The sequence below is a fragment of the Hemicordylus capensis genome, chromosome 4 (assembly GCF_027244095.1).
Source record: "Hemicordylus capensis ecotype Gifberg chromosome 4, rHemCap1.1.pri, whole genome shotgun sequence".
Classification (NCBI taxonomy): domain Eukaryota; kingdom Metazoa; phylum Chordata; class Lepidosauria; order Squamata; family Cordylidae; genus Hemicordylus; species Hemicordylus capensis.
In genome coordinates, this window is record NC_069660.1 from 269,089,544 (window position 1) to 269,114,322 (window position 24,779).

At 40.4% G+C, this 24,779-nt stretch overlaps 1 protein-coding gene across 28 annotated transcripts in view; it reads right to left on the reverse strand.

The window, feature by feature from the left end:
• Nucleotides 1–24,779, reverse strand: part of EYA1 (EYA transcriptional coactivator and phosphatase 1) — a 165,387-nt gene that overhangs the window by 88,337 nt on the left and 52,271 nt on the right. For 17 of the 28 annotated variants that reach the window (XR_008306465.1, XM_053247582.1, XM_053247578.1 and 14 more), the window contains 4 exons: nucleotides 24,315–24,386; nucleotides 21,546–21,683; nucleotides 4,746–4,828; nucleotides 4,099–4,285 (listed from right to left, as the gene is read on the reverse strand). Coding sequence is in view for 27 of the 28 variants with exons in the window: in XM_053247582.1 (XP_053103557.1) it covers nucleotides 4,099–4,285; nucleotides 4,746–4,828; nucleotides 21,546–21,683; nucleotides 24,315–24,386 (480 nt within the window). In the remaining variant the exon portion in view is untranslated. The remainder of the gene's footprint in view (nucleotides 1–4,098; nucleotides 4,286–4,745; nucleotides 4,829–21,545; nucleotides 21,684–24,314; nucleotides 24,387–24,779) is intronic. The other 11 variants (XM_053247573.1, XM_053247572.1, XM_053247568.1 and 8 more) reach the window with 3 other exon arrangements.

Sequence of the window (24,779 nt, forward strand, 5' to 3'; positions counted from 1 at the left end):
TGCAAACGCAATTAACATTTTTGTTGATACACTCATCAGACTATCTGGTAAAATAAGCAGCCTTGAAGATTGGAAGACTGGAATTTCCCCCCCAAATCTTAAGTACCAGTAAGAATGTTAAGGGACGAAAGGGGACAAAGTGATGTAGGAGTTATTTATGAGGAGCTATTTATGAGGCAGATCAGCATCTTTTCTGCTGCCACCCTTGCTACAGATAAGAAAATCAAAGTAGCGGCTGAGTTGTGTTGTGTTTCCTCTAATTCTATAGCAGCTGCACTGAAGGAGGAGGAAGCAATTCCCATGCATGCTGTAAAGAAACAAGGCTAAAATCTCTTCTTTTTGTAAATAATATCTATATTGTAAACTGCGTTGCTATGCCTAAACTTCTTCTTTTTGTAAGTAAGATTGTATGTGTAAATTGCCTTGCTAAGTCTCTGTATTAGGAAAGCTGACAGGGCCAAAAGTTCATGGTTGCTGTTCTATAGTTTTAGTTTTGAGAAAGAACAGTTTGACAGTGATTTTGGAGGGAAAGGGTTTGATTTTATTGGTTATGTTTTGAAAATTAGAGGGAAATTGAGTTATTCTGATTGAGTATTTTGAAAAGTAAAGGAGGGAAATTTGGGTATATATAGGAGGCTGCTTCAGCAGAGTTTCAGTACAGTTTGGAGAAGTGAAGAGTTGTTTCAAGTCAGTCTGAAGTGTGCAGATTCAGAGGTGTGCAGCAAAGTTCAGAAAAGTACAGTACCAGGAGAGTGTGGAGCTGAAGAATCCAAGTGAAGGGATTGCTATCAAAGACTGAGATAATCAGTACTGGTGCTAAAAAGAGCTAAGAAATTTATTAATTTATTATTTATTAAAAGCATTTAATAAACCGCCCACTCCAAAGGCAGTGTACAATGACATGTAATTAAGGTAACATTAAAAATTACAATCAAAAATTACATTAAAAATCGCAAACTAAAATAGATAATGGAAAGGAAATAAAGTAAACTACAGGGCAAATGCCCGGCGGAAAAGAAAGGTCTTCAATAAAGACCGGTAAAGAGGGGGCTAGACGAATCTGAAGGGGAAGAGAATTCCAAAGAAGAGTGAAATTCTTTGGAATTCCAAAGAGAACTCCAAAGAAATCACTGGCAGAGAGTGAAATCTCTCTAGAGGGCTGAAACATTCAGCAGCACAAAGAACCAGTCTGGGCTGAGCCCTCAGGACTGTGAAGAACAGGACTTGAGGCTGCTGGGTTGCTGCAAAAGCTGAGGTAACTACAGATGACTCTTGAGTTAAGGACCAGTATTAGATAGGTCAAGTTGGATGCATTTTTCCAACCATTTTATTTTTGCCCTTATGCTCTTATGGTAACTGCGTTTTTTAATGTTATGCTGTACAAATAAATCAAAGCTACAGTTTAAATTGACTGATTTTTTCCAAAGTAAAACATTCTTGTATTTAAAGATTAGAAGCTTCTGTCTGATGGTCTCCATCCCACACCTAAAGCCTTTCCACTCTACTAGGTTTTTGTTTTACTGCAAAGGTTGAAGGGCTGTCACAGTAGATACAGCCCGAGAAAAGAAAAGTCTACTTGGTGGCAGCGGTTAAGCGTTGAAGTCACAGGGCTGGTCCATGACAAGTGTTAGCAACACGGTAGGGTAAGCATATTCCTCCACACATGCCATCAAAACTACCCAAGAGGGACCTGTTCAGTTTCTACATTGCCGCCTCTTTCCCCTGAATCCAACTCATCTGCATGAAACCATTGCTTCATTCTCCTTTGCCCCTTGAGCAACAGAAGAATGCAAATTCTTGGCCAGTGCTTACTTGCATTCTGGGTCTCCCATTATCTAGACTGTGTATCAGCACAGTGCTTGTGCTTTTCCACATGGGATGCGGGGTGGGAAGCAGACTAAAAAGAGATCTGTTTCAATAAATATCACTGTAATCATTTACACAATGTAAAACTCATAAAGTGATTTTGTTCAAACTGATACCAAGACTTTCCAAAAAATTCCTGACGTCTCAAAATCCCTTTAATCAAGGTGTCCTGCAGATAATAGCCTTGCAGATAAGCTGAAAAGGCATTTCACAAGGGAAATTAAAGCCTCAGAAAAAAGAAGTAATGATTAGCATCAATGCAATGACTTGAGACTACAGGTGAAACTCGGAAAATTAGAATATCGTGCAAAAGTCCATTAATTTCAGTAATGCAAATTAAAAGGTGAAACTGATATATGAGACAGATGCATTACATGCAAAGCGAGATAAGTCAAGCCTTAATTTGTTATAATTGTGATGATCATGGCGTACAGCTCATGAAAACCCCAAATCCACAATCTCAGAAAATTAGAATATTACATGGAACCAAGAAGACAAGGATTGAAGAATAGAACAATATCGGACCTCTGAAAAGTATACAGTGTACTGTGCTTGATTGGCCAGCAAACTCGCCTGACCTGACCCCATAGAGAATCTATGGGGCATTGCCAAGAGAAGGATGAGAGACATGAGACCAAACAATGCAGAATTGCTGAAGGCCGCTAATGAAGCATCCTGGTCTTCCATAATACCTCATCAGTGCCACAGGCTGATAGCATCCATGCCACGCCGCATTGAGGCAGTAATTGCTGCAAAAGGGGCCCAAACCAAGTACTGAATACATAAGCATGCTTATACTTTTCAGAGGTCCGATATTGCTCATACCCAAAATGCTCTATTGAGCAGAGGTACACAACCTGCCCTGCCCCCACTGCTCAGTTGGCCTCTCTGCATATGCATGGAGACCATTTGAGGAGATAGTATGGCACAAACCTGCTGTACTAATCCCTCAAATGGTCTTGGTGTATGCATCGAGTCCAATTGAACAGTGAGGGCAGGGCAGCCTGCCCATGGGATACGAAGTCGGGTGTCTCCACCCTGTACAGCATTTTGGGTATAAGCAGTGTATAGGTTTGCCACTGTTTAAAGCAGTATTTTCTCACTCTCAATGCACCTCCTGGAGCAGTGCTCACTGGCCTCTACCATTAAAAAATGTTTAATTGGTAATCTTTTGGTACAGAGATTACATTGGTAATAGCTTTGTATATTTCGATAATATTCTCCTATCTGGTAATTTTAGATTCAATTATTATACAGGCACAGCAGTGCTTGCATAGTGAAGGTCTGGAGTAAAAATGGTTGGACAGCTTGGTCACAGGCTGAGACCAAAGATAATCAAAAGGGCAGAACATTGCATTATAGGTAAAGAAATATAGTAGATGCCAGTGAGGTCACAGAAGAAGGGTCTGAGCCATTACCACTGCTGCTAGTTAGGTTAGTTGAAACTTACCTTAGCTGCAGCAGGGGCAGCAGCTCAGAGTGCTTTTCAGCAGTCAGCATCTTTACCAATAGTGCAATGCCCTCCCCCACCCATTGAATTCAGTGATGCAGTGGTGGGGGCAAGGGCATTGCATTATAGATTTTTAAAAGTTGGCAACTGCTAGCCTGGACACACTCCCCTGCTACTAAGGGGGCCAACAAGGCAGTTGGCCAAGGGTCAGAAGTATGGCCCTCCTCTCTTGTGCAGAAGCATCACCAAATGCTTTAGAGCCTCATAGTGGCACAGGTGGGTTTGCACTACTCACATTATACTGCAGGACATGTCAGCCACGGTAATACTATTTGAATAAGGGACTATTTCTGCATCTGTTTAGTTTTAATTTTGCTTGATTTAGTCAGTAGCGTTCTCTCTCTCTCTCTCTCTCTCCAGATAGCAACAGAGACACTATTTTATAGTTAACAAATTATGGAAATTCTCAGTTCAGTATTCAATCAAACTTCAGCAACTAATATCCAATATAAAGCTTGAGTAAGGAGTTTGAAATCTGTAGACTTTATTGTGCACCTTGTAATTTGTATTTTTACTTTTTAGTGCTGATATTTACAGATTATGTGCAGTGGGAATTATAGGAAACTTGTGTTTAGAAACTCACTCACTGTCCATTTCCACCCCTGAGCCCACACTTTCTCAATACTATGCTAGTGGTATCATAAATTCAGGATTCTTAAAAAAAAATACCTTTCAAGTACCAAAAATGTGGCCTACAGGGATAATAAAATCTGTGCAATTACCTGCTGTAGGATCTGTAACAGCTTGACTTGTGATGCCAGATGGTGGTTCTTGAAGCTGGTATGTTGCATTGGAGGAAGGGGTTGTTGGACTGGTGTTGCTGCTTGTCATATAATGTGAAGGATATGGAGAACTGTTATAATACTGTGCATATTGACCCTGGCCAAAGTTGGGGTAAGATGGATATTCCTAACAGAGTAGGGAAAAAAGGGTATTAGTCTTTTCCGTCAATGGCTACTTTTATTATGTATGTATTCCAAAGTCTAAGTGCAAACATATGCCTCAACTACTCTGCTGTCCTAGATTATGCACAGTAGAAAATCATTTCCATTTTGAATGGCAGATCCAAATTTCAAATGCTTCCAGTATTTATTTTGCATAAACAGGAAATTGAATTTTAGACAAACTGCCGCAGAATTGGAAATAAATATGAAAAATAATTATACTGCCAGGTTTTTTTTAGTATTGGGTATTCAAAAAAGAAAGGAATGATTGTGCCATCGAGTTGGTGTCGACTCCACTAAAACAAACTTCAAAGTAATTCTCAAGAACCTAACAATTTTATTCAGGATGAAGGATACAATTTGTAATGTGCTTTTTCAGAAGAGGGTTTTGGCACCCTGTCATTTAATAATTTTTATATATTTACCTGCTGTGAACTATTAAATCCAGTAGAATTTGTAAGTGAATTATTTCCAGCATATATTCCAGATGATGTTGTGAAACTGCTCCCTGAAACAAACAGATAAGGAGAAAGCTTGTAGTGCATTCAATATCTTTGAAAAGAAAGTCACAACGTATCATAGAGACTTAATAGATTTCTAATATTTCCCATATGTTGTTGCAATAACTAGTCTACTTTGGTTGTTTCAGTACTAGAACAGATTCTACTATGAATGAAGTAATAAATCAATATTTTCAGTTCACTTTTTATATTATGTGAAAGTTAAAACATTTTTCAAGTGGAGTGCAATAAGAGTAGAATGGGAATTCAGAATCACTCGGCATTCTTTTATTATTTGAGGTACCTATAAACACTAGGCTACATTTATCAGCAGAATTACATCATTGAGCTCTTGCTGAACTGTGCCTACTACCACAGGAAGGGGAATTCATACAATAGAATGCTTCCTCATATAAAAATTCTGTGGCAGAAATCCAGGGCAGCCACCTCAGGACACAGCAGGGCTGTATCCCAGAGCAGAGAGGTTTCTCTGTGCTCATTCAGAGCATACCAAACAAAAGAGTGCATGCTTGCAGGGGGGAGAGGGGAGTGGTTTTTGCTGCACCTCCATGCCCCAGTCATTATTCTGTGGCTTCCAAAAGTATGTTCCAAAAGTATGTTCCTGAGGGCTGTGTGACCCTCAGGGACATATTTTTGGCGTAATGGAGCACTTATAATTTTGTGTGCTCTGCTGCTTGGCAACACTGGCTAAGCTCACAACAGTCTCTGTACCGGGATGCTACTTCACAGAATCTTGAGATGACTGCTCTGGAGGTCAGCCGAATCCAGCATGCTAGTTTTTTATGCTCAGAGAAAGATTTTTTACTTGGAAAAAGTACTCAAACATGTAGTCTCTTTCCTGTTGGCTTAAGCAGTACAATTCAAAGCAATAGCTGCACACGTAGCACGTAGCACCATTCAAATGATTGTACATGCATATAATGATCATATTATATGTGTGTATGCTTACATGCCTGAAATGGCAAGATACCAACTTGTGCACAAAGTATAAAGACAGACTAGTTCACATGGTATTGCAAACCTTGATCAACAACCACATATGCTAGCCAATGTACAGAAAAGGGATTTGAACCAAACCTAACCCTTAAACCAAAAACCCACTCAGAGAGGCTTTTTCAGGGAACCTGAACTGAACCTGAACCTTAAGTCACTTGATTGTCTTGAAACTGAAACTGAACTGAATCTCTGAACATATAAAGGGGTAACCAGTTCAAAATAAGTGGAAGTCAGGCACTTTAGTAATTGGGCACTCAGCTGGAGTTGTATGATTACTGTATTACTAGGAGTGTGCACAAAACGGCAGACGGCCAGTTCAGAGTGTGTGTGTGTGTGTGTGTGTGTGTGTGTGTGTGTGTGTGTGTTGTTTAAGGATCGGGGAGGGTGCTTTTACCCATCACTGCATTTCCCCCACAGGCGCTGTCTTTAAAATCTCAGGTGCGGGGTGGCAGCATACCTCCTTGCTACCCTGGTGGCAAGGAGTTATGCTGCCTCCCCGTGCCAGCGATTTTAAAGACAGTGCCAGCGGCTGAAATGCTGGGGTGGGGGGGAAGCACGCTCCCCAATCCTAAGAGGTAACACACACACACACTGAACTGCCAAACCTTCAAACCAGTTCGTCAATCCACAAAAGGACCACCAAACCAGTTCATGCACATCCCTAGTATTTACCCAAATCTAAGATGAGGTTTCCCCCCAGTTCTTTCCTGTTAAATATTGTTGGGGTGGCAGGGGGGTTGCCTTAGATTCAGAGTCCTTTTTCTTTTAGATAAAATAGGTATAACCTGTATTTAACCTCTATTTTAAGGCATTGTCTTACATTCAGAGTTGCCTTCTATTCAGGTAAATAAGGTGGTGTTTTATTTCCTTTCCCCCATCATATTTTATTTTGTATGTAAAAACTTTAAAATTCAAAAATAAATAAAATTAAAAATAATAAATATTTCAAGTTGAATAGTTATCATTTTATGCATTATATAGGGATGCATCACAGTCAGCAGAGGTTGATAACATTCTGCACGAAATGTATGTTAGCTGGTTCAAACTATCTGAGCCAGTAAGCACTTTTTAAAATGGACGGCTGATGTGATGTTCACTGTCAACAGTGGAGGGGCTGCTGTGCAACTTAAAAGGCAGCCCCAGCAGTGTAGCGACAAGCCTGTTGAAGAGCTGCTTTTAACTCCTTCTGGGCAGCAGAGCAGTGCTCCTTCCAGGTCGCTGTCCGGAAGTGGTTTAAAACAGCACAACAGCCCTGGCAGGTCCTTACTGTAGAGAGCTGCCCATCAGGTCAACCAATGACAGTGGCAGCTGGTGCCACTGAGTGTGTGTGTGGGGGGGGGGGGGCGGGGGGGTGCAATGAGGAGCTGCAGCTGCCTCTCTTTCTCATCCCAGCTGTGCCCCTCTCTCTTGCTGCTTGCCCTGATCTTAACTCGAGCCACACCAGCTGGTCATTTGCCCCAACTGGGGTGACACCAGCAGCACTACTCAGACTACTAGAGTAGTCTAGATGGGCAACATCTAGACTACTCAGCACCACTGATCTCTGCGAGACAAGTTAATCATGACTAATTCAAGTCCACTTAATTTCTATGAGACTTAGTCATGACTGTCTTAGTCTGGATGCTGCCCAGTGTGTGAACAGAACTGAACAGGGAAGTTAAAAAAAATACTGATGAAACTGAATTGGAACTAAACCCACATTTTTAATGGTTCAGCTCCCTGGTATATGCAGTTTGTACATACACAGGAACATTACAGAGGATAAGTGCATATAGCGAGGGTGGCCATGGTGACCCACTTCTCCTACCTATGTTCATTGTATATGCATATAATTATGTGAAAGTTGTTAGTGATTTCTCTAATCTTGTAGCTTGGCTGTAAACCACCTTTCAAAATGTGGTTACATTTTGTTATGTGGTCCAATATTGTTATGTGGTCCAAGAATGGGACTGACACACATACAAAGGTGCCAAGTCTGACTTGATCTGTGTTTGAGAGAGAGTACAGGGAAGAGAAAGTGTTTAACAGTGAAGCGAAGGGCAGCCTAGGAAGTTAAGCAAGGAGGAAGGCATGGCAACTGCATCCTATCCTCTGCAATATCCTTAATCCTATCCTCTGCAAAGGGCTCCCTGACACTCAGAAAGAGACTCTCCACATCACCATCTTAAAGCATTCCTGAGATCCCAAACCAGGCATCCATGACTTTACTTGTTTGTCAGCACATACTCATTATAAGAACATAAGAACAGCCCTGATGGATCAGGCACAAGGCCCATCTAGTCCAGCATCCTGTTTCACACAGTGGCCCACCAGATGCTGCTGGAAGCCACAGGCAGGAGTTGAGGGCATGCCCTCTCTCCTGCTGTTACTCCCCTGCAACTGGTACTCAGGGGCATCCTGCCTTTGAGGCTGGAGGTGGCCCATGACTCTTCTCATCCAGGTATTAAAACCACCCTGTTCTTTACAGATCTGCCTAAGCCTTGAGAGTCAACAAGCTCCTCAAATCTTTAAATTCAATATTTGGCTTCCCAGGTCAACCCATTATCCAGTGTAGCCCCTTTGAATCCATTGTTCTATTGTTTTTCATTGAAGACCATCCCTATTAATTTTTAATCTGAAGAGGCACTGTTTTAGTGTCTTCTACTCTATAAAACCTCTGGCCAAAAGCCTCCAATTTGTGCAGTGTTTGGGACCCAATCTAAAGGCTGTTAGACCCTCTGCTTTGTCACCAGAGCATCCCATTTTTCTACGCTGAGACCCCAGCTTCCTTTTCTTCACATCAGACAGGTAAATATAGGGAGAACCCCACGCCTTCCTCTGCTCCTAGGAGTCTTCTATTTTTGAGCCCAGATTCTCCATCCCCCTCATCCTGGGCATGTGTGTATGTGAGTGGGTGGCATTGGACAGGCTAAAGCATTGCACTTTTATGCAAATATGGCTGGAACCTTGCTGAGCTATCAGTCAAAAGAATCCATTGGTGGGGCGGGGATGGAGTGGACAGTGGAAAAAAGTCAGTTGAGAGTTAGTTGGGGGTTTAGGTCTGGTTAGGGTCAGTCTCAGAGGAGATGTTCTGTGACTCAAAAGTATAAGACAGCCTTTAATAAGGGTCGGGTAGGGATGCACGTGGAATGGGATTTGTTTTCAGTTCCAAGCTCAGAACAACAAAAATGCCTGGAACACTCTGTAGGAACAATCTGTCAAGCCAGTTGTTCCAACAGAATGAGATCAGAATGTTTCAAGTGTTCTGAGCGCCATTTTCGAGGCCTGTTTTTCCCTTGCTGACTGGTTTTGGCACTGGCTTCCAATTGGCTTGTGATCTCCTTGCTTCATGGTTGGCTTGTTATAACACCAATCAAGTTGATTTCAGGACCTCTCCAATCTGCTCCCTTCTTCAGTTCTCTGGACCAATTCGATCTACTTCCCTCCCCCAAACTTGCTTGGATCTGTCCTCCTTTTGCTCCTCCTCTGGACCAACCCAATTTGCCTTCTTTTCCTGAACTTGTTCAGGTTGTCCTTTTCCTTCCCTCAGTTCTTCCTCTGCTCCTGCAGACCGACTCAATCTATCTTTCTCCACCAAGCTGCTATGAGTCTCTCTTTCACTTTCCTCTGCTTCCTCTCTGGATCTCCAGATCAGTTCAATCCACTTTCTCTCCCCAAACTCATATGGGTTTGTTTTTCTCTGTCCCTCTTTGCATCAGATCTCTCCCCACACTTTATCATTTTTCATCATCTTTCCATCACCCACTCTTCAGTAGAGAACATTGCATTTAAGTATCCAGTATAGCAAATATCAAGTATTAATGCCCAGAAACGTGGTGACCTTGTGTGTTCTGTGTCATGTGGGAATGCCCTCCTTGTTCTATCACAATCCAAGCCCCTACTCTGTATTCAATAAAATATATTTTAAATTTTGATTTTAAATCTGTGGTTTTGACTCTCTGGGAAGCTGCCTGTTTTACAACCCTAGCCTAAAAGGTTTCTCAAGGGGAGGGATAATTCCCTTCATAACAATACATTCATAATATAAAACATTTATGAGTGCATTCACAATATAAAATAAGATAAAAGCTGTGGTCCTACTTGGGAAAAGCCACAATGATTTTGCTGGAACAGGATTAATATAATTATGATAAATATTATTATTAACATTCTTGTTTTGAAAATTGTCTGATACTAGGAACAACCGAAAATATATAAATTTCGATTTCAGATCACAAGACCTACAGATATTCTACAACTCTGAAAATGAAATGATTTAGTATTGCTATTTATTTATTACATTTTAATACCACGCCATCCAAAGGCTCTGGGCACTGCACAACAAAAAACTAACAATCATCTAAAACAAATGACTTAAAACAATATTTAAAACAGATTTAAAACAATTTTTATCTGTGATATAGAAACACAAGAGAAGTTTTCATCTCAAGTTTCCAATATTAGCACAGACAATTATAGTTCTTTAACTGTGCCTGAGTACACAGCCCTAGGCAGTCATTTTCTCTTTCATCAAGACGTTTCTGTTGCTCCTGACACTTAGAGAACTATTACATGACATTTCAAGTAGCAAGGCCATAGCCCACATGTGCTTGGACACTGCAATACTCTCTTATCCTCAGTCACCCACAATGGACAGATGGGCACTCTTCTTTTAATGCCTTTATCTGCAAAGCTGTATGTCTAAAAGGGCAGCAACCTCCTGTTAGGCCCAAAAGCAAATTTGAGCATATGGACACTTAGAGTGAAAGTGTGGAGGACAGGTGGAGGAAAGGAAAAAACAAAAAGTCATTGCCAAGAGGGTAAAGATGCAATGAAGTAGAAAAATATTCTCATAATTTGTCTTGGTCATTTATCTCAAAGTGATACATATAATACATGTTATAAGGGGGTATTGAAAGGAGAACAAAATGAACAGTGCTCTAAAGGTTACAGTTCAGAATAGTAGAGGTAAATTCCCTGCTTCTCACAGACTTTTATCTCCTTTTCCTTTGTCCCTATAACTGTAAACTGGAGATATTGATACTATCTCTTAAAATAAATGGCTTAGTCCCTTAGAAATACAAACTAGCATAAAAGAATTGAAGAAGCAGGACAACACCCTTCAAAAGCCTTACTTTGAATATGGGTGATAGAAGAGAAACTCTAAACACCTGTGAAGCATTAATAAATACAGACTGCTTGATAGGAATGTCCTCAAAGTGGACAATTTTTGCAATTCAAATAGCATGTAGAAACAGTTCTGTATATGGTAACAAACTGAAGCAAAAATAAAACAGAAAATTTAACAAGAAGAAGAGAAAGTGGAAACAAAAGGAATAAGCGAAAATAATAGGGGACATTAGGATTAAAGAGAGATTGGGAAGGACAGGATTATAATAGAACACTAGAAATAAGGACAGACCTCACTGGGGGAAAATTTAACCAAGTGCATCCATGGTGAGACATCTCTAGTGGGTGGACATCTCAGAGTCCTCATTAGCCCCTTGGCTCAGATTCTGTAACAATAATGGAGCCCATTGACTGAACCACCATATGATTTTGTAAGATAAACTATAAAGACAAGCTAATTCTGATGATGCTGATTTTGCATGATTAAAAGGAAAATCTATAGTACACTAGAAATGATCCATGATTTTATAAATGTCATTTTATGTGTTCCAGAGGAGTATACAGGGCTGAGAATGTCTTTGTCTAGTAATTCAACCTAGTATTCAACCTAGTAGTGTCTAGTATTCATCAACCGAATAACTCAACTTATATAAAGCGGTATCTACATCAGCTGGTCTTCCATTTAAATATCTTCCAAAGTAATAATGCGCAAGTTGCCTTTTGTACTGGTATTGATGAGTATTCTGACACTTACTAAGGCTCCCACCAAGACATCCTCTTTGGAGCAAAGTACACAGCATATTCTGGGATTCTGCATACAATGATTAAGATTGTGCATTTGTTTTATAATGATTGGAAAGTGTAAAAGATTGGTGCTCATCCATTTTATTTGTTGCTAGTAAAGAAATGAATGCTAAAACCATGAATAAAATGTAAAATATTCACTGTTATACATTAATTCATTATTATTTCTTTTTCATATCCACCTAATGCAGTCATATAATCAGAGTAGGTTAAATAGAGATTAAAAGGGACAGGAAAGAGCAGGAAATTCGCTTAGGCAGTTGTTAGATAGCAGTTAGGCTGCAATAGTAGCTAGTATAGTAGATAGTAGTTAGGTAGTAGTTTTTTTATTGCCTAAAATGGGGATCTGTTTTCCAATCTCTCAAATTTGGCAAGTCTGATTCTTGGGAGGTAGTAAAAGGTCCCAAAATGTCATGCTAATTGGATTGAAGTTTCAAGCAATTGTAAACAAAACTAATGGGAGTTATATAAATGAATGGAATCTTGCAAACAAATGTGATTTGTTGTGATGAATGTGTATCTAAGCTAATTAGGTTTTTAACAACAAAAATGAAAGGAGTAACTTTTTTTTTTTTAAAGAATGTAAGATCTTGCAAATAAACAGCTGGCTATTAAGATGGTGTTGACGAGAAAGGATTGGATTCTTGAACCATTGCATCCACATGAAGGTCTTGGAAATGGCTAACATGGAAAAAAAACCCGTTGATGTTGCAAGGCGCACACTAGATAGTGCCCTTTCCTAGGAGATTTTGTAGTTCTTGGAGCAATGCTTTTGTGGCAGATGTTTTTCAAATTCCCAAGAAGGGTGGTGGAATCTGAAATTCTGAGAAAAGAGTATAACCTGGATCCTCCATAGTGATATGTGTCAGGATCTTTTAGCAAAGGTGGGTTTGGTTTTTGGAATAGACTTTGAGGACTGGAAAGTGGAGGTCTTACAGAAGGACTGATAGCGATTTCTGCATTGGTAAGGCTGGTGGTATTGTTGATATTGGCCTTTATTTTGGTTTTGTGAGGTCCAAGAGTGTTGCTTGAGCTGTTCTGCATTGTTATAGGGCTAGAAGCCAATTGATCTAGTCATGGAATTCATTTGTGCACCCTTTCCAGAGTTCCAGAGCCAAATGTAACTGTTGCTTTGCAATTCAAAAAATCTCTGAGAGAAATATTTTGACCACTTCTCTTTGGTCTGAATGTAACTGATTGATGAAGAGTTCTAGCTTTTCTAGGAGGCAGTGTATGTAGCATGTCATGCAGCCCTAATAGTTGGCCACTCTTACTTGAAGACTCACAGTGGCATAGATTTCTCTGTTGAGTCCAGCTTGTGCCCATCCTGGTCTGCTGGTGAAGAGAGTGAGGAGAGGAGAGCTGGTCTTATGGTAGCAAGCATGACTTGTCCCCATAACTAAGCAGGGTCTGCCCTGGTTGCATATGAATGGGAGACTTGATGTGTGAGCACTGCAAGATATTCCCCTCAGGGGATGAAGCCGCTCTGGCAAGAGCAGAAGGTTTCAAGTTCCCTCCCTGGCTTCTCCAAGATAGGGCTGAGAGAGATTTCTGCCTGCAACCTTGGAGAAGCCGCTGCCAGTCTGTGAAAACAATACTGACCTAGATAGACCAATGGTCTGACTCAGTATATGGCAGTTTCCTATGTTCCTAGAGTGGCTTCTGACTTCTGTTGAGCAATTCCTACTACAATCGAATTGGGCTTTGTATATCTGAATAAGTCAAATAATAAGCCAAATTAATTTGGCTGAATTTTATAAATTTGTTTTAACTTCTTAGACTGATGGATGGAAGCTGCTTTCTGCCATGCCCCTTTTACCCCTTCCATCGCTGTGGGTAGGAGAGGGAATGAGACTGTCCTGTTGTGTCTGCCTAGACCAATCCAAATATACAGGGTCTTTGATCTCTTGTGTTGCTTGCTGTGTCTCTAACCCAAGTTTTTCCAAAACTACCCAATCTACCAACGGCCTGTGGCGGTTCTGAGGTGTTTTGTATGGACCACCACACCTCCTCATTTTCTTCCTCTGAATCTGAGGAGCTTCCTCTGGAGTCTCTCTCTTCCTGGTGCATATATGGATCTTCAGAAGATCCAGTTTGCTGAGACCTGCTCCCCTTTCTAGAAATTTAAAGGGGTGGGGGATGAACTTTGCTTTGGTTTCATGTGCTTTCCCCCCTGTTTGGCATTGTTATGTTTCTTGGTTTTGCCCAGATGTTTGGGATCCAGTTGAGTTGGGGTTGGAGTCAGTGAGACGGCTGGTTGAGCAACTGTACTCAGCAAGTACTCATTAATAGCTCTATATCATCCTGAAGGAAGATAGGAACATAGGAAGCTGCCATATACTGAGTCAGACCATAGGTCCATCTAGCTCAGTATTGTCTACCCAGACTGGTAGTGGCTTCTCCAAGGCTGCAGGCAGGAATTTCTCTCAACCCTATCTTGGAGATGCCAGGGAGGGAACTTGGAACCTAGATGCTCTTCCTGGAGTGACTCCATCCCCTACTATCTTACAGTGCTCACACTTCTAGTCTCCCTTTCATATGCAACCAAGGTGGACCCTGTTTAGCTAAGGGAACAATTCATGCTTGCTACCACAAGACCAGCTCTTCTCCAAGGGATACCTCCAAGAGATATCAAGGGGAGTGTCACAGGCTTTTGTTGTGTGCCCTGTACTGTTCCACATTTTCATAAATGCCTTGGAGGAGGGAGTAGAGGGAATGCTTATCAAATTTGCAGATGACACAAAGCTGCAGTTGGGGCGGGAAAATAGCTATCATTTTAGAGGACAGAATCAAGATTCAATCTGATCTGAACAGGTTCAAATATTGAACTAAAACCAACAAGATGAAATTCAACAGAGACAACTGTAAAGTCCTACATTTAGTCCAGAACAATCAAATGCACAAGTACAAGATGGGGAGACCTTTCTTAGCAGCAGCACATGTGAAAGAGACTGCAGGCAAGTTTTACTGCACCTGCAATGCCTGCCTAGCCTGTTTGGCTTCATGCTTTAAAAGCATGCCGTCCCTGCTAAAGGATTATCAGCATTCATGCTGATGGACTATCAGCTGGAAAGTGGACCATAAGTGGGAACTGAGTTACTCCTTGGATAGGGAAAGCCCTATCCACTGCAGATTTCCTAAGTTTACATAGCCACCAAACAGCATTGATAGAGACAATCATATTCTGACATAAACTCCAGACTAACTAGATGGGGTAACAGGAAAAATGACAGAGCATCTTTAGTCAATTCACAGAAGCACCGCAGCACATCAGTGAGTAAATTATATTCAGTTCACAATGTTGTATAACATCGAAATTGCGATCTTGTGTATCTCCTCAGAAGCAAGATACATCAGGTTCACACTCATCTGGAAATCATGCACCTCACTGCAGGGGATGAGCAAAGGAAGTGTAAACAGAGGAAATGCAAGCGACTAGTACATCCTATGTTAGCACCTCTGTGTGATACCTGAAGCTGATCTTATGTGTCTCATTTTCAAAGCTGCATTAAATGATAGGACTGGAAGATCAGTACCATTTTCAAATACATATTTTTCTTTGTTCCAAAAAGTTTTTCAGGAACGAAAGGGAATTCAAAATTATTTCAATACCCACAGAAAATTAAAAAGTATTAAATATATGAACCAGTGTATATATTATCTGGACTTCCTTAGTAAGGAAAAAATGGAAATAGTGGCTGACTTCCAGAACAACAAATCGTATATGGAATGAGCAAAATTGTGCTAGTGCAAGAGGCTGGCTTATTTGTGGAGGATGGAGGTTTGCAGAATTGCGCCACAGCACTATAGTGCTCTTGTGCAAAAACTCCCATTAAAACAAATTGGATGTGACAAGGTTCCACAACATTAGTCACAAGCTTCGTGTGCAATGTCCTTCCGCATGCGGTTTGTTGCTCTGGATGCTGGCTGTGGGTGCTCACTCTCATGGACAATGATTTTAGCAACTGTTAAATTTTTCTTGGATAAGATTCTTATTTGCCATTGTTTCTTCTAAAAATAAAACTTAAGTATTCATAATTAATTCCTCTTGAGCTCAATGGAATTTACTTCGATGTAAACACAGATAGACTCATGCTGCAGAAGTAACTTTATAAAATATTTCAGTTACAGACAATCTAAGAGGAACTGTTCTCAACATCTCCTTCTCCATGATGGAAACAGAGCTCAATGATTTCCAACCAAGCCAAACCTTTTAAGCAGCCTGCTGTCCAAAGAAAAGGCAGTGCCAAAGGGTGCCATTTTTGAGGGGGAGGGGTTTGGTGCCATTTGGGGGGAAGGGGTTAAATCCACCCAGTCTGCCCCTCAAAATTAAGGGGGGGAAATCTGTCCCATGCTATTGGCTTGTGTTGTTTCCTTGTTGTGCAAGAGGATAGAAAGAAATGAAGGGTTTGGTAAGCGGAACTTGGTACTTTTTAATTATATGGTTATGCTATTGTAGTTATTATTTAATTCATCATTCTTGGATGAAATTTTTGTTTCGTATGATTTATTTATGTTTACTAATTGTTAATTTTTCTTCACTGGCATTATCTTTCAATGGATTATTAATGAATTCCTTTGATATTATTTGGTTTAAATAGTTTTAGCTATAATTTTCATTATGGTTTATTGTGTTTGGATTAATTTTTTAAAGATTATGATATAGTTATTTATTATTGTTACTCCCATTGTATATACACTATCGTCAATATAGCCTTCAATTTTTATGCTATACAAATTAAATACAAAAATGAAACATGAAATGAAATGGATACCTCAGTTAAGAAAATATTGCTTTTTGTAGTGCCTTGATCATGCATATAGAAATACATTTATACATGAATTGCTGTCTATTTTATAAAAATGCAAAAAGGATCTAATATCTAAAACAAACTCTTATTATCTTTTCACACTTGCATATTTGCTGAAAGTTCACAAGAGCCAACAAAAACTGTTATCGCACTGACGCTAACATATTATAAGAAACAGCTCTTTCATCTTATTATGGCCATTACAAACTCCTATGGAGAACGGGTGGGGTCTCATAGACCGTAACAAACCCGAAACAGGTTTCTGAAAATTGCTATGTGAGCTACCCAGTGGCATCAACTTAGAAGTACCTTAAACATTATTAAGAGTTTGCCACATTTTTACAAGCACAAAAACACACTGTTCTTGTGTTATAAAGCCCCAAACAATGTAAACAGTAAATGCCTCCCATTAAGTTCATGAAATGTAAATTCTTACAGCAAAATTATAAGTTTTGCAGCTTCAAAAATTAAACTTATATTTTTTAAAAAATTAAACAAGCTATGTTGAAATAGTAAGAAAATGAAAGATTCTTGGTCTGGGACAGTCTGTTTTGGTGAATTTTATTCACTGCTACTAGAAAGGATACCTTGATCCTATATTTGTTACAGAATTCCGCTGGCTATCAGCAATATAACTAATAACGAACCTCAACCAGTAGTGGAGCCAAGCCCCACTTGCCCCACCCCCAACATCTGACATAATATGTGGGGGGTGCGGTTTGACTCCCAAACGGGCTGCGTGGCCCCATTCGGGAGTTAGATCCAGGCCAGCGCATTCTGGCTATGCTGCGAATGCAGCGCTGGCCATTTAACTCCTGAACGGGGATGCACAGCTCTGTTCAGGAGCTAAACCAGCCCCCCCCATGTCTGACGTCAGACATGGGGTGTAGGTTGGGGCCCCTGAGGAGTGGTGGCTTGGGCTCTTTGAACCTGGTCGTCCAATGGTGGCTACACCCCTGACCTCAACAGCGTAAAATAATATACACTTAGGGTTCAGAATTAGCTTTCTAGAATCAAATTACAACACCTATTCAAAAGCAGCATATTATTTATAAAACATTTTCAGACGTAAGTTGAATCACCAACTTGCCAGTACTACAAATACAGTAAAACTTACATATTTCCCAGAATTAAATCAAAACTTAGATTTTGTAGCTACAAAGTGACTGTCTCATACTACTGAGTCATAACAAGTCAGCTGGATTAAGAAAATTTAAAAAGTAGCTAGCCATTTGAGTGCCACAAAAATTTAGGTATCTTCACTGTGTCAGTCATGTGATAAGAACCAAAGTGCTTCCTGATCAAACGCAGCCCTATGAGCAACCCTTCAACCTTCATTCATGTGAACATTTCTTCGGACATCACTATGAAGCTACATGAGAAGAGAATATCAGATCTTATCCCACATCTCATTCTTCATTACAGTATTAACATCTATTGATTTCTTGTCTGAATGTATCTTCTTGTCTGAAGATCAGATTTCAAATAGCACTTTTTGACACAATTACTAACTTACATATATGAATTACAAAGTGCTAGTTATTACCTATAAAGCCCTTAATGGCTTAGGTCCAGGGTATTTAAGAGAGTGCCTTCTCTGTCGTGAACCCTGTAGCCTATTAAGATCATTTGGAGAGATCCGATTACAGTTGCCACAAACTTGTTTGGTGGCAACTCGGGACCAGGCCTTTTCTGCGGCTGCCCCAAGGCTTTGGAATGAGCTCCCTGCTGAAATAAGAGCATCTCCTTCTCTGTTTGCTTTTCGGAAGACCCTGAAGACGTACCTGTTTTCCCAGGCCTTCAACTGAGACTCAATTTTTAAAATTTCAATGTGTTATTAATGTGTTTTTATCTATTATGATTTTATCTTTCTATGAATTTTAAATGTGTTATATTTTATGTTTTTAATTCTGTGCACTGCCTAGAGATTTTTATACTAGGCGGTATATATATTCAATAAATAAATAAATACATACACAGATACATACATATCTACCCTGTAATGATTAATCCTATTTTTAATAGAGATGAACTGAAATGCGTATGTACATGCATCTATGTTTTGTAAACACTTTTATCCAGTATGAAAAGCACTTTTACAGCAACTAGAGCAGGGAGCTCCAAAACGTGCAAAAGTGCTTGTGCATTCAGTGAGAGGGCCATCAGATACAGTAAGCTTTGCTCTCAATCTGATTTCAATCCTTTTGGTGTCTGATAGTCTCAGCCAAATCTGACTTGTTATGTGATGACCACTGTTCCCAAAGTTAAGTAAAAAAAACACAGTAGAAAAACACCCTGCCACAGCAGTAGCCCAAGAAGAGCAGCCAATTTGTAATCAGGCTGAAAACTGGCTGCTACAAATGTGAACAACTAATTGTTGTAAACCACCCAGAGACTTGCATTTTGGGCAGTATAGAAATATCCTATCCTATATATAATAAAACCCTAAGGTACCTGCGTCCATGCCTCTTGCAGGTGCTCTGCGCATGCGTGGCGCATGCGGACGCAGCAACGGAAACTACGCACACAACTGCGTGCGCGCGTAGTTACCATCTCTGCGTCACAGGTCCGCGAAGCAACCCGTTACACCTGAGGCAAACCTGCGTCCATGCCTCTTGCAGGTGTTCTGCGCATGCGTGGCGCATGCGGACGCACCAACGGAAACTACGCACACAACTGTGTGAGCACGTAGTTACCATCTCTGCGTCACAGGTCCGCATAGCAACCCGTTAAACCTGAGGCAACAAGCACAAGGAGGTTCACGTCCCTTGCCCTTGAAGAAAGACTGTTCTCTACACAACCCTTCTAGCGCCCGTTAATGTAACAGGCTTAATGTCTAGTGTTAAATAAATAAATAAAAAGTCAGGATGCTTTTGGAAAACATGTTGGACTCCCAAATGCACTACAGGCAAACCTCATTATCCGTGTATCCAGCATCCACAGTCGGACAACTGTCACCTGACCTCGGCATATGTAGACGGAAAAAGGGTTAAATTTGTGTATCCGCGGGTGGGGTTTTTTGAGTGTGGGAGCCATTGTGTAGCTTGTTTCATTTTAAAAAGCCCCTTTCCCCATGATAAATAGTGGAACAATGGCAAAATACAAACTTCTGGGGGGCATCGCTGGGCTGCTGGAGGTCCACGGAGCATGGTAGGGGATTTCACTTTGCATTTTTTGTCCATTTCCCACCATTTTCAGCTATTTGAGTTTTTCAGGCCTCCGTGAACCTAACCCCCGTGATCCCATAGATTCTAATGACTCAGTATTCACAGTTTCGCTATCCACTGTAACTGTGGAGAATGGAACCCCTGTGAATACAGAGGTCCACCTGTATTTTTTCCTCAGAAAATATCTGCAGATGAATATTTAACAGAGCATTAATTTTAATTAGAAAAACTTTAATCAGCTGAATGATCTTGTTCTTTCTGCTGTAAGCTTGGAGACAATGTGAATCTCAATGCAAACACTTATCAATATCTTGATCAATGAAGCGTGAGAGCTATATGAGAAGCACCGGTGCTGTTGGTGCTGAGTTCCAGACTAACTCAGCACAACGCTCATTTGCGGGCACAGTTTAGGGTGACACAGAATGCTTATGAGGAAAGGGGAGGTCTTTGAAATTTGCTTCCACCCGTGCATGAGCACTGTCGTGTATTAGTCAAACCCATCAGCTGCACTGGCATGTCTCATAAAGCACTCACACTTTGTTAGTTAGAATGTCAGCCATGCCATATCAGCACATGTCACTTTGTCCATGCCACACAGTTTGCTATCAGTTCAAAAGCTGTTTTATTTGCTTACAGCCTAAGGACTAGATCAATACAATCTAAACGTTATTCAGCATCAATGAAGTCTGCTCCACTGAATACAGTAAGACTCCTTCCTCTGCTTCAAAACATCTGTTCTAAGGTTTCGAAGGGGGTCAACGTCCACAGTTCCCACTGACCCAATCTAAAATTAGTGATCATGTTTCTGGTCAGTTTTGAATTGTTTTTTCTGTTCTTATGGGCAACTGGATTCCATAAGCACGAACACAGGGTAATATACACTGTATTAGGCATAATGTATGATATCAAGTAAACATGTAAATCGCTTAGGGAAAAAACCCACATCTGATAAAATCTAATGTTTTACAACTTCCAAAGAATAGTGCAAACATTAACTAAATCATTCTGACAAGTCAACTCGTAGAGAATGTCATCTCAAATTTACAAGAAAACACACCTAAGGGATGGAATCATGTCAGTTTATATTTATAATCTTGATACAACTCCTCACATTGCTCTGTTTCCTATCACAGCAGAGAACTGTTTTTAAGAAATTGAATTTTAAAGTAAAAAATGAATTGAGTATGCAGCCCTATAATAAAGCAGCTGTTAAAAATGTTGATGTTGATCATAAGATCATTAGAACATTTGCTTATAAAGCTATGACTTGAATGGAAAATGTTCATCAATATTCAACAGAACCAAAATTTTACCCCATGGAATTTTAAAGTGCACTTAGAATTTACCTAATTCTGTACATAAAACATAGTATCATCATCTTCAAAAGAGGAGATTTTGACTGACTAATGAAGCTCATGTGACGAGTGCTTCATTCCACATAAAGCAGTGACTGTTCATGTGACGAGTGGGGTTCACTAATATCCTCATGTCTCTGAAGTTCTCTGTGCTTCAAAAATATGTCCCTGAAAGTTGTGCAACATCAGAGACATCATTTCAGTGACATCTTTTCAGAGAGCGCTTCAGAAGGAAGGAGAGATTGAAAATTGCCTCCCTTGAACAAGCACCCATGCTGCTTTAGTCTTGAACATAGCATGCTGCACATGCACTTCCTTTCCTGCACACATGCTTCATTAGTCTAGATTTCAGCCTTTGTCATCAGTTGTTAACCTGCATTTTTAATTATCTACTTTAAATGACAAAATAAACAAAATCATATGTAAAACAAAAGGTCTTATTGTTTATTCATTTATACAGACCTTGCATCTGGTAACTGTATGGAGCCTGTCCTGGCTGGGGAGCACTAAAGCTTGCACCATAGCTCAGAAAGCCTGTCTGTCCAGGTGTCTGTGTTTGTGACAATCCACCTTCTGTCTTGATGCCTGCCCACAATGCACCTAAATCAGTTAGTGATAGCAAAGCTATTTGTTCATATTTAAACACTGAGAGGACATCAAATAAATCACACAAGTGTTACGCACTTTTAGTATGCAAAGTCATAATAGTTTACAATAAATTAAACTGCAGATCTTAATTTAAAATTATATGATTCTTCTAATTGAAATAGTAGTACCTCAGCAAACTGTGGATTTAACTATTTAAAACCTTCAATAATTATTTTATGTAAGACATGTTGCCAAATGATGCTTAGAAATAGTAGGCAATATGCATATGGTTCCAGCTCAAAATTATGAATTAGAAATTTAAAAAATAAGAAATAAATTAAATGTGGCACCCACAATTACCTGGTGCCTGAATTAAAAAATAGAAATAAATTAAGAAAAGTAAAGGCATATTTGCAATTTATGTTATTTTATTTTTTGTCTTCTCAAATAAGACATTGATGGGTTCAGACATAATGCTAAACCATGATCAAAGCACAGTTTAACATTTCAAGCACAAGCTTTGAGTTCAAATACTCCTTTTTCATTTCTCCCAAGGTGGGGAGGAAATTCGCTCTTTCAATTTCTAGATTTTTTTTTTTAATGTGATTTGTCATTGCATCCAAACCTAGCAGATCTCAGTTTGTTCTAACCACAGTTTGTGAACAAACTAGAACATCAAACTTTCTCACTTACACAAGGTGCCTCCAATGATTTACCCCTCTCCCTGCAACACCCAGTGCTTTACCCCAATCCACTCTTGGGAAAGGGTATTTGGGGGCAACAGGGACAAGGAGGTTTCCTTGTAGGAATTTCCTTCCATGCACAGTAGCCTCCAATGCCATGAATGGTATTATAAGGATTTGGGTGGTGGTAGTGATGGGAATTAAGCTGATATATAAACAATTATAATATTAATGTATTATAATTTTATAAATAAAACAGTGCAATTCTAACCGCAAGTCTTTCAGGGAAGTAGTAACTGAAAGCTGTGCTACAAAGAAAAATCTACATTTTTAACTATTTGTTGCAGCTTCGTAAAAATATCAGAGCCAAGAAGGTCTTAGTAACCAGTTGTAGGGATGTGCAAAGATGTTCGATGTCGAACTTGTTCGACATCAAACCAGTTCTGTTTGACTGTTTGGGATTGAACCGAACCATCACCTGTTCGGTCTGACCCCGGACCAAACACCCACCAACTGTTCAGGGGTGTTCGTGGACATTTTTTTTTAAAAAAAATTTTTTTTAAACTTATCCCCTTCCAGGGGAGTTGTTGGAGGCAGCAGGGGGGATCCGTGGAAGTTTCCCCTCCCCCCGCCAGACTCCACTGATGCCCATATCGGCTGTCCAGCCAGCTCTTCCACCCAGGCCATGCAGAGGCCAATTGTGCAGGCGCGTCGACCTCCAAAATGGCCGCCACACAGGAGGGGGAGGCTGAAGAGCCATCCAGCTGGCCGGTATGGGCATCAAGGGAGGCCGGTGGTGGGAGAGGGAACCTCCACAGACCCCCACCCCTGCCTCATCCAACAACTCCACCACAGGGTGTAAGTTAATTTTTTTAAAAAAATGTTCGCAAACACCCCCCTCCCCCAAACAAACCAGGGGGATGGGTTTTGAGGTGGTGCCGGACTGAACTTGCCTGGTCTGGTTTGGGTCCAGTCCGGACTCAAACTGGACCAGCCGGTTCCACGCACACCCCTAACCAGCTATCAGAAGCAATCATGTCCCCCAACCTCCATGGTTTCGTTATTAACATGAGCACATGCAGAACGAGGGATGGAAAAAGGCAGGCTATAAAAAATGATTAATATTTATAGAAGTGTGTTTAACTGAAATTTCCATTCTGGCTTCTGATTGCAACTAGTTTTGTGATATATCACAGGCGCACGTATTGTTATTTACTAAGCATGAATACTTAACATTTGAATTTAAATTGTTTTTATTTTAAATTTTCAGTAGAGAAATAATAATATACTTTATTTGTTAGCCGGCCCATAACACACTGTTCTCTGGGTATCACATAACACAACATTAAAACATCCAATTAACACACATAAAACGCATCAATTCACAGCACACCAAAAAAAGAATACAATACAAAACAATTTTAAAATTTGTTTTAAAATCAAAATTTAAAAAGCCTGAGTGAACAGAAAGGGGTACCTAGCATCTAAAAGAACAAAGTGATGGTACCAGGCGAACCTCACTGGGAAGGCTGTTCCATAAACAGGGTGCAACCACCAAAAAGGCCCTCTCCCAAGTAGCCATTCATCTCTTTTGGCAGGGGCACTTGGAACAGGGCCTCCAAAGAAGATCTTAAGGTCTGAGTCCTTAAGGTCTGCCCCTTATATGGGGTAAGGTACTCTCTCAGGTAACCCGGCCCCATGTCATTTAGGGCTTTAAAGGTTAAAACCAGCACTTTGTGTACCAAAAAGTACCAAAGGAAACGTACAAAACAGATTGGCTTACATGTTTGGGGGGGGGGTATGCATTATACTTATGCAAAGCACAAAACTAGATCAGAAAATCAAAAAGTCTCTAATTGCCAACTAAAATCTAGACCCATGTTTTGTGTGTGGAAGAACATTTCATATGCCTAACTGGGAAAAGGACATTTTTATCACTCCCCCTTGCCTCTACAGTTACCTGAATGTCCTGAAAATACATCTCTGAGGGTTGGAAGAGTCTGAGGGACACATTTTTGGGAGCGACAGGTAGCTGTAGAGGGAAGGGGGTTCACAGAAAATTATTCTGCAATGTTGTGATGGCAAAATATTCTTCCATTTTATGTTAGTCTGGATGTCAGCCAGAGGTGTAACAGCTTTAGTGGCAGCCTGATTTCCACCAGGATAGCCATGTCACTAGTTCTCCTTTTCTCCTGTCACTCTGGACCCATAGCTGTTGCCTCTGTAGCGGCTCATTTCTCTCGTCGCCACCACTCCTCCTCCTCCCTTTCCTCCACTGTGGTTGGTTGTTCCTAAAGCTCCAGGAACAGGGGCACCTAAGCCTTCCTGGCCATGCACTGTAAAAAATTAATGGCCTGGCACAGCACCTAAAGCTCCAGGGGCCACAGTGGCAGGGGCTCCTAAACTTTTCCCAGCCACCGCACAC